Source organism: Mytilus californianus, unplaced genomic scaffold (genome assembly GCF_021869535.1).
Source record: "Mytilus californianus isolate M0D057914Y unplaced genomic scaffold, xbMytCali1.0.p SCAF_5, whole genome shotgun sequence".
Taxonomy (NCBI): Eukaryota; Metazoa; Mollusca; class Bivalvia; order Mytilida; family Mytilidae; genus Mytilus; species Mytilus californianus.
In genome coordinates, this window is record NW_026262701.1 from 59,853,764 (window position 1) to 59,863,985 (window position 10,222).

General features: G+C 32.1%; 1 protein-coding gene across 1 annotated transcript; it reads left to right on the forward strand.

The window, feature by feature from the left end:
- Window positions 1-399: 399 nt before the first annotated feature.
- Window positions 400-9,552, forward strand: LOC127701158 (serine/threonine-protein kinase ULK3-like). The gene is made up of 2 exons (XM_052204979.1): window positions 400-474; window positions 4,350-9,552. The coding sequence occupies exon 2, from the start codon at window positions 4,361-4,363 to the stop codon at window positions 5,822-5,824; it is 1,464 nt and encodes a 487-aa protein (XP_052060939.1). The 5' UTR covers window positions 400-474; window positions 4,350-4,360; the 3' UTR covers window positions 5,825-9,552.
- The last annotated feature ends 670 nt before the right edge of the window (window positions 9,553-10,222 follow it).

The window sequence follows — 10,222 nt, forward strand, 5'->3', positions numbered from 1 at the left end:
GAACCACATCAACTCCTTCAAATAATCTTTATAACTATTATATTCTCAACAAACTCAAGAATTATCTGCTGTGAGTATTATACATTATTAGGATAAATCTATGATTTCAATGATTTGTAATGCGCCTCCGACCGATGATTTGATATGATATTTATTGTATTGCATTGTATTGTATTGTATTGTATTTGTTGGTTTTTAATTGTGTAATAAAATTGTTTTCTTTGACAAAATCTCTTTTCCATTTCATGTTTAGGTTTTTATTTCTATCTGATTTTTTGTAGTTTTGTCTCTTTTTCCTTCATTGTGGTACATTTTCATATTTTGTGCATTCTGTTTTTCACTAATTTTAGTTGGTAATCAGATGCATCTCTCGAACCGGATATTTACCTGAAATCTAAAACGAAACCGGTTCAGGAAACCTTTTCTCACATAATTATTACACAGTTTTGTTTTTGTCATGATATATTTTTGATGGTACGAATATTGTTGATATTGAACCTGACAATTTATAAAATTGGCATCGGGTCATGCCATATCCAAAAGCTTAACGCTTTTCGACTTTGTAAGCCTCCACCACCACTGTCTAAAAGGCCAACCAGTTTTGTCAGATCAGAACTGCAAGTAGACCCATCAAAGATTTTAATAGTATTAGATTCCTTGGTTGATTCAATTAGAGATAATCCGACTCAAGAATTATCTGTCCAGAATCAAACCACCCACTGTTACACAAGGATCTGAAGATTTGAATATTGTGTCCATTTTTGCCCCAACTGTTCAGGGTTGGACCTCTGCGGTCGTTTCCAGGTGCGCTCGGCGAAGCAGTTTATTTTATTATATATAGGTCTTTTCCCCCCTGTAACATGTTTGTCCTAGTTTTCAATAATCTGAATTATTCAGTCCCTCCCTGTGATTGATCTCTCCTACTTTCGAGGTTAAGCAATCTAAGATCAGCAGAAAATATCGATTGGATTGTTCGGGTTAAGTTAATTTCAATTAAAAGATACATGTACAATGTATATTAATGGCATTTGGGTTTTTATATACACATGCACCTATTTTGGTTATAATGTAAGTACATACATTTAGGCTTATGTGACACATTTGCTAATGTCACAAGGCAGGTTTATTACAAATAAAATAAAGCATGGAACATTCAATTAGTCATGTTTATTGTTAATTATCCATTTTTAGATGGTGACGTTCCCTTGTCGCCATCTTATGGTGTTTATATATCTAAACTTGTTCAATTCGCTCGAGTAAAGTAACAACGTATTTGATTTCAACGAAAGAAATCTCTGTATGACTGAAAAATTATTACACCAGGGTTTTCGATATCACAAACTGGTCAAAACATCTACTAAATTTTATCATTGGTACAAGGACATCATTCGTAAATATAAATCAACATGCAGACATCTTATACGTTCAGGTATTTCACATCCAATATTTTATGGTAATATTCTTTACAAAGCACAAAAATGTCGACATTCACCTCAAAAGCTAACCAAACCTTTAAACAGACTTATTCGGAAAGGATATAGTTACGATACTGTTGTCAAGTCATTGAGGATTGCATATTTTGGTATTATATTGATTCACTCATAGGGTCTTTGCATTGGAAATAAACACATTTATTCTAAAACCAGTTTTTGGCATGATACAGGTTATGTTCTTCTCATATATTTTATGATGGTATGATACTAAACCCCTCACGGGAGGGATTGTACTTGATTTTCATATGCTGAAGTTATAATCTTTCAATCAGTTTAATTGATGTCTGGAGCTGGCATGTCAGTAACTGCTAGTAGTCCTTTGTTCATTTATGTATCATTGTCATTTTGCTTAGTTTCTTTTGTTACCTATTCTGACATCGGAGTTTTACTCTGCGTATTGCTATGTGTTTCTTTATTCTACATTGGCTAGAGGTATAGGGGGAGGATTGAAATCTCACAAAACATGTTTAACCCCGCCGCATTTTTGCGCCTGTCCCTAGTCAGGAGCCTCTGGCCTTTGTTAGTCTTGTATGTTTTTAAATTTTAGTTCATTTATATGTTTTGGAGTTTAGGGTGACCTCCATTTTCACTGAACTAGTACACAATTTTATTTAGGGGCCAGCTGAGGACCACCTCTGGGTGCGGGATTTTCTCGCTGCGTTGAAGACCCGTTGGTGGCCTTCGGCTGTTTAATGCTCTTTGGTCGGGTTGTTGTCTCTTTGACATATTCCCCATTTCCATTCTCAATTTTAGTTGAAAAGTTAGGTGGAAACAACTGTCAGTACACAGTACATGATGTTTTCCATAACCCTTTGCTCCAGACTTTCACAACAAGGTTCAATTCCATTCCATTTAAGGAGCTACCATTTGATTTTTATGGGGGGCTAGGATGAAAAATTTTGTCCTGCATTTTTTTTTTAGTTGTAATCTCTGTCCTGCCTTTTTATTTTTCACTCTATTCGGTCCTGCCTTTTTTTTTATTAGATTATACTGACTTTTTTTACATAAATTGTCATCCTGCATTTTTTTTTTTGCCATTAAATTTTCCGATATCTGACATTGAATAAAAAGGGGACCAGGGGGAATGTAAATATAGGCAAACAGACCCAGGTCAAACAGGAACGTGTGGATGGAACCGGATTCAAATCTCAAAATCAGAAAAATTAAAACAGTGTGATGTTAAAAAAAAACCTGAATTTACAGTACATACACACGAAATGATTTAGTTAAAAAAAAATCTTGAACATGTTGAAAGTGATTTTTTACAGTGAATACTGTTGATTGTAAATGATTTACTCTGAAAAATCTCTCTAGTACAACATATATATGACATAAATAATATACAAAATGACTATGTCATCAATAAAAGTTTTGTCACCTCAAATCACCCCGTTTCACAGTGAATCACTCCACACTAGCAATAATGACTTTTAACTGAATTATCTTTTGTGTACTTAAACTTGGTGAATTTTACTTTTTTTGGCAAATTGCCAATTTCAAAAAGTATTTTCCCTTTGAAGACGATAGGATTCAGTTTTGAAATGAGGTGAAAACAAAAAGTACTATATATATTTGTGTTACAAATGGTATATAGTATTTGTTTGTATTATTACAGTATAAAAAAAATAATTGTTCTAATTTTCTAAGTTTTGCTGTCATTTTGACACCAGTTTAAGAAAGGTTTGATTTTCCAAGATTGACTCCATGCGACAGCCATTAAAATTTTTTGAGAAAAATAATGTGTCATTTGAAAGCTTAGACTTATTGTCCAAATTATATAAAATTTGACAACTTTGCTTCTGGACCCTTTTGCAAGGTTTTCTTTGAGATGGCCTCTTAACATTACAGATAATCTGCTTGTTAATGTTAATGTTCATGTATTTTTACTTTTTCTGCTTAACCTTTGCCCTTTGATATGCACTTAGTAGAAACTGGGAAAAGAAAACGAAACATATCAAAATTATCAATAAAAAATGTATTTTTTTTATTATTTTGCAAAACCATGTTCCAATATTTGGCAATGTTGTTAAATATTTGGATAGACAGAATGGCCACTGACCAGTTAGTATCTACACTTGGTACCATTGCTGCCAATAGACCTCATTTCTATTTTGAATTCTTTCACTTTTGCTCTACTGATATAGAATGCAACAATCTCTTTTGCACTCAAACACTTTAAAATTTGATAATTTAACTATCTTGATTGGATAATTCTAATAATCCATGAGTAGCTTTGTAAGAATCTGTTTCACTAATGATTATCAAATAAATTTTAATTTTTGATAAACGAAAATCCCCTTCAAGTGCCTTCCACATTCTGGATTTCTACATCATACAAATGTAAAGATGTCAATTTCTCCAACCCCTGTTCGCACATTTTGATTCATCCTGAGAGCTAATAAAGGTTGTGACCTTTTACTAAGCCAATCATCTACTGAGATCATCAGCAACCACAGGTTGATTAAATATTTTCAAACAATGGGTCCAGAAAGGGTTAAATTGACAAAGAATTAGAGAAATATTATTATCTAAATTAAATTTCAAGTTCTTCCCTATAAGATTACAAGAAATAATGTTTTCCTGTAAACTAGAGTAAATATTTGATATCAGAGACCAATATCTTATTGTTTTTTCCCATCTGAAGTTAGTCAATTTCTCATTCAAGAAAAAAATCATTTTCAGTTTGGTCAACAGTCCAAGAACATGAACTCAGAAGAATATGTGATGAATCTGAAAATACACCTTTTAAACATGTCATGCATGTAGTGTAAGCTTTGAAATCATGTGTAATTTGTTGTTTGACTTTACTTCCTTACTTTGAGGTCAGTAAAATATTCTTATTCTTTACTTTTAAAGGTAGAAGGACAATGTCCAGACCAAGCAGCTCAAGACCATGTTCAGCAAGGACTAATACTGTGAATCTTTTCCCATCTCTTAAAGGGTTTGTTTTCACAGAAAAGCTTGGAAGTGGAACATATGCCACTGTTTACAAAGCTTATAAGAAGACTGGAGGCAGAGATGTTGTTGCTATTAAATGTGTTCTGAAGAGTAGCTTAAATAAAGCTTCAACGGAAAATTTACTCAGAGAAATTGAATTACTTAAGAAACTTAAGCATGAAAATATTGTGGAATTATATGATTTTCAGTGGGACGAAAAATACATATTTCTTATTATGGAGTTTTGCAGTGGAGGTGATTTATCTAGATTTATTAGGTCAAAAAGAACGTTACCGGAAAGAGTTGTTAAGAAATTTTTGAAACAGCTTGTAAGTGCCATGTTATATTTGCGAGAACACAATGTTGCTCACATGGACCTAAAACCACAGAATGTGTTATTGACATCAGCTTCAAATCCAACTGTTAAAATTGCTGATTTTGGTTTTGCTAAACATATGTTTGATGGAGACAAAGAAAGTGTTATGAAAGGATCACCGTTATACATGGCTCCAGAGATTATTTGTCAGAAAACGTATGATGCACGAGTTGATCTCTGGTCTATTGGAGTAATTTTGTATGAATGTTTATTTGGGAGAGCACCATTCGCTTCAAAATCATTCCAAGAACTTGGGGCAAAGATTTGGAATGACAAGCCTGTTGAGTTGCCATATGGTGTAAGTGTAGGTGAAGATTGTGGAGACCTTATAACTAGACTGTTGCAAAGGGATCCAGATAAACGCATAACTTATGAAGAGCTGGCCAAACATTCCTTTATTGATATAGAACATTTACCTTCATCATCAAGTCTTCAGAAAGCAGTTTCAGTTGTAAAAGATGCTGTCACTGAAGATACCAAGGGAAATTATAGCAACGCCATAAGACTTTACTGTAAATCACTAGAATATTTCATGCCAGCCATACATCATGAAAAGTGCGAGAACAAGAAAGAGGCACTCAGAAAAAAGGTAAAGGAGTATATGAATAGAGCAGAAGAACTTAAGAAGATGATAAGACCCAAAAAAGATTCTGAAATGAGAAGAAGCGTTTCATCAGATCCTATGGAAGAGCTTTTGGATTTATCAAAAGATGACGAAGAGCTTCAAGCAGCACTTAAAGTTATCAAAGCTGCAGAAATGGAGGAATCAAATGAAGAATATGAACGAGCATTAACACATTATGAACTTGGTTTAAAGACTGTTATCACATATTTAAAGGAAGACTCTAATAGTAGGAGAAAAAAGTTACTATCAAAACAGGCAAGTGTATGGATGTCTGAAGCTGAAAAAATAAAATCCTTTTTAGATGTTAGTCTGTTAAATACAAATGACACATCAGGTCAGGAGGAGATGGAAGAAAATGAACACTTACAAACTGGTACCTGCAATTTACAGTGAATATTTTAAGGAAAGGATTGCAGAAATTATATTTATATTTTCTGTTCAAATATTTGCACATAATTATAAGAATTAGGGAGCATCCATTTGATTTTTAGTGGTCAACAGAAGTGATCTCAGTTTCAAGGTTTTTTCATGCCTCTTTGAAACTACTATGAGCTCACTGGTACAAGTTCAAGAGCTTTAACAACACTTGTTGGTAATTTTCCATATGGAATAGATATAAGAAGATGTGGTATGAGTGCCAATGAGACAACTCTCCATCCAAGTCAAAATTTATAAAAGTAAACCATTATAGGTCAAAGTACGGTCTTCAACACGGAGCCTTGGCCTCACACCAAACAGCAAGCTATAAAGGGCCCCAAAAATTACTAGTGTAAAACCATTCAAACAAGAAAACTAACGGTCTAACTTATTTAATTCATAGGTTATCAATGTTTACTTAATTCCTTTGACTGTCATCTAGTATCAAACCAACATGGCCACTGTTACTAAATTTAGAACATACATGAGGGTCTGGATGGGGTTTACAGAATAGAAAATAATGGGCAAAGAGTGCAGAATAAAGGGCAAAAAATAAAGAATAGGGAAAAATAGACCAAAAAAATAAAAAATAAACAATCTGATTATTTTTGTATTTGTGTTCAATCATGACCTTTCTTTTTTACTATGACTTTTTATATCTCTTCTTTGTCCTTTAGAATTTAAATTGCTGCTCCCTTAGTTACACCATTTTGTAACAATTAATGTTTATGGTTTCAAAATGCATACAAGTTATTTATTTAAATTATTACAATCAGTCTGTGATTCCAAGAGTGCCATTTATGTTTTAATTTTAGCTAGTACTTTTTAGTAGTAATTGACATATTTTGAAATAAAATGATAATGTTATGGTGATGGTTTGAGAAAAAGAGATTTCTGTATGTACAACTTGTGTTTGTTTAATAATCTTCATAAAGTATGCTCATGATCAAAAGCTTGGAAGCAAGAAATGTAAAATATTTAAGATTCTAGAAGGCAACAGGATCTAAATTCAAACTCCCATATTGCCTAAGGTTAACTTTGCCTTCAAGGCAGACTGAGTTAACATTACAGCCTTACTTTTAGAGGTAGTACAAATTTCAGGACTTTGACTAAAGAAGCAGAAATTTGAATTTGTATAGAACATTCAAACGTTAAAAAATCAAAAATTTATCATTGAATATTTTAAAAACTGTAGGAAAAATTGTAATTGAATTTTGTAAAAGTTAAGTTGGAGCTTGAGTATCTAAAACAGTTTAGAATATTGCTGTGTTCATGGTGTTATCAGAACTTGAAACATTAATGACGCATTAACTGTATCTTTACACAACTTTTTTTCTAATTGAAATTGGTAGACAAGATGGTGCTAATTAGCATCTCTAAAAAAGGTGCATGTTATAAATTAGTGCATAATTCTGATTTTGGTGATAAGCACCTGTCAAGATACTTTTGTTAAGTCATAGAAAAGAATTTTTTACAGTAATCTGGTACTGTAGATAATTAACATAATTTGTTGTTAAAGTGTCAGAAAATTACATGGAAATTACTAGGGAAGAGATTTTCTGTTCTTAGATTACATTTATTTGCAGTTTAATGACTGTATGATAAAAGTTCAAGGTTTATAGATTTATAAAAGAAAAGTTACACGGTTTTACTTTTGGTACATGTATTTGCAAAACGTATGTTCATGAGTTTTTGTGTTATTGTACGCAGATGATACAGTGTTATTTTCTGATAATGCATCTGATCTACAGTTGCAATTAGATATATTCCATGATTATTGCAGAACCTGGAAATTGAAAGTAAACACTAGTAAAACTAAGATTATAATTTTTTCTAGTGTTAGATTACCCAAAAATATTAATTTTATATATGATGGAAATGCAGTTAATGAACTGACATACCTTGGGTTAAATTTTTCAAGAACAGGTAGCTTTATGAGTGCTAAGAAAATTTTAGTTCGAAAAGCAAATAAAGCAATGTATGAAGTATTGAAAAAGGGGAGGTTGCACAATTTGTCAGTGAAATCCCAATATGATCTATTTGATAAAATTGTGAAGCCAATCCTACTATATGGATGCGAGATTTGGGGTTTCAGTAATACTGATATTATAGAAAGAGTGCACTTAAAATTTTGTAAACTATTACTAAACCTTAAGAAGTCGACACCTAATTTTATAATTTATGGTGAACTTGGTATTTATCCCACGTCTTTATATATACAGCTGCGTATGGTTAATTTTTGGTCAAAAATGGTAAATAGGGATGATAACAGGATTGCTAAAATATTATACAGATACATGTTCTTGAAGAATTCTGACAACCAATTTAGGTCAGATTGGTTGAAATACGTTAAAGATACATTAGATAGATGTGGGTACAGCAATCTATGGTTGTCACAAGGACATTTTAATCCTAAATGGTTAGGTATTAGTTTAAAACAAAGGTTATTTGATCATTTTCAACAGAAATGGAGAGCAGATATTGACTGTTCATCAAAAGGTTTGGCCTACAAATTGTTTAAACAAAAATTTGAATACGAAGAATATCTGAATATTTTAAGTGATAAAGATAGAATAACATATTGTAGATTTAAAACGGGAAACCACAAGTTACCCATCGAAACTGGTAGATGGAATAAAATTGAACGTAACTTTAGATATTGTAATTTATGTCATTGTAACGGGATTGGGGATGAATTTCATTACATTTTGCAGTGTAGTTCTTTGACAAACTTTCGAGCACAATATTTGGATACTTTTTTCTTGCACAGAAGTAATATACTAAAGTTTGGAAAACTATTTCAGTTAAAATTAAAAAATAAGTTAAAAAAGCTGTGCAAATTTATCAGGGTTATAACTTTTCAAGCAAGTCTTCCTGGTTAATCACCACTCTTCGCCACTACTGTGTTATTTTGTTTTATTTTATTTTTTCTTCTCAACTTGTCGTGTGTTTATGTTATGTTATAACTTTTGATGAACTTCTTTGTACCATTGTAACTATATGGTGTTTGAGAAATAAAGAATCTTGAGAACTTTTCAGAATCAAATAAATATATTGACATAAAGTTTGCCAATGTCTTGAATGGCATGCCGAACCATAATTACCATGCCACAACATTATATTGACATTGGGCATTGGTGACAAAAATATATTTTATAAATGGAAAGCTTTTGAAAACTTGTGGGGCAAACTTGGATGCTGCTTAATGCTTTCAGAAATATGCCTTTTGTGGTGTATTTTTAATGATTTCCCTTGAAATTACTGCATTGTGATGTTTAAATTGACAATTTGGATTATATTATGATTTTTTTTCAGTAAGTGCTACTTTGGATAACTTCATTATCATATATGCAATACTTCAATTTTTATTTACAATAATTATTTATTTTTATTCCTACACCATAAAATTTATATACAAGTCCATGTTCCTTGTTTGTATTAGTTACATCATGTACTTGTATATCTTGCTTATATTTTGCAAATTTTGAAAAAACATAGTGTGTATAGCATAATATTTCATGTTTTATCAGTCAATATTGTAGTGGTAAAAAAAAATGATTAATGTGTGTACATGTAATTAAGTCTGAGTGAGGATTGGGTTTATGAATTCATGAACTTGTACTTGAGTTTCAGTTGAATTGTTGTTATTTTATGCACTACATATATAGTGTGCTGTTATATTAAAAGTAAAATTATTTGTATTATATGAACCTTGATAAATTGCCTATACATCATGAAACTAAGGTGACTCTGGTGATGTGTTTTCAATAAAAAAAAGAATTTATGGAGGTTCCTCAAAACATAGCATATCTAATTTGACAAGAATTTGTATTGTCCTTGCATTGTTCTGATTTAGGCCAAATAGTATAGAGAGATATAAACTTGAATACCAAAAATGATCAGCAAGACAAGCTCTATAAATAAGTCAACATTACCAAAATTGTCAGTCAACTTTTATAGTTTTTGCGCTTAAATGACAATTATTATACAACCGCAAAAAAAATTTGGTATCACGTCGTCATCGTTGTTGTCAGATCGTCCCGAGACATTTGGTTTCCGGACCATAACTTTAGTAAATGTAAATAGGAATCTATGAAATTTTAACACAAGGTTTATAACCACAAAAGGAAGGTTGGGATTGATTTTGGGGGTTATAGTCCTTACAGTTTAGGAATAAGGGGCCAAAAAGGGGCCCAAATAAGCATTTTTCTAGTTTCCAGACAATAACTTGTGGAACGGTGTATGGATCTCTCTGAAATTATACCACAAGTTTCCATACCACAAAGGGATGGTTAGGATTGGCTGGGGGGGGGGGGGGGGGGGGGGGGATTATGGCTCAAACCGTGTAGGAATTAGGGGCAAAAAAGGGGGAAA

Excerpts from the sequence above, each read along its gene's own strand:
- LOC127701158 (XM_052204979.1), top strand. The coding sequence starts at position 4,361 with ATGTCCAGACCAAGCAGCTCAAGACCATGTTCAGCAAGGACTAATACT.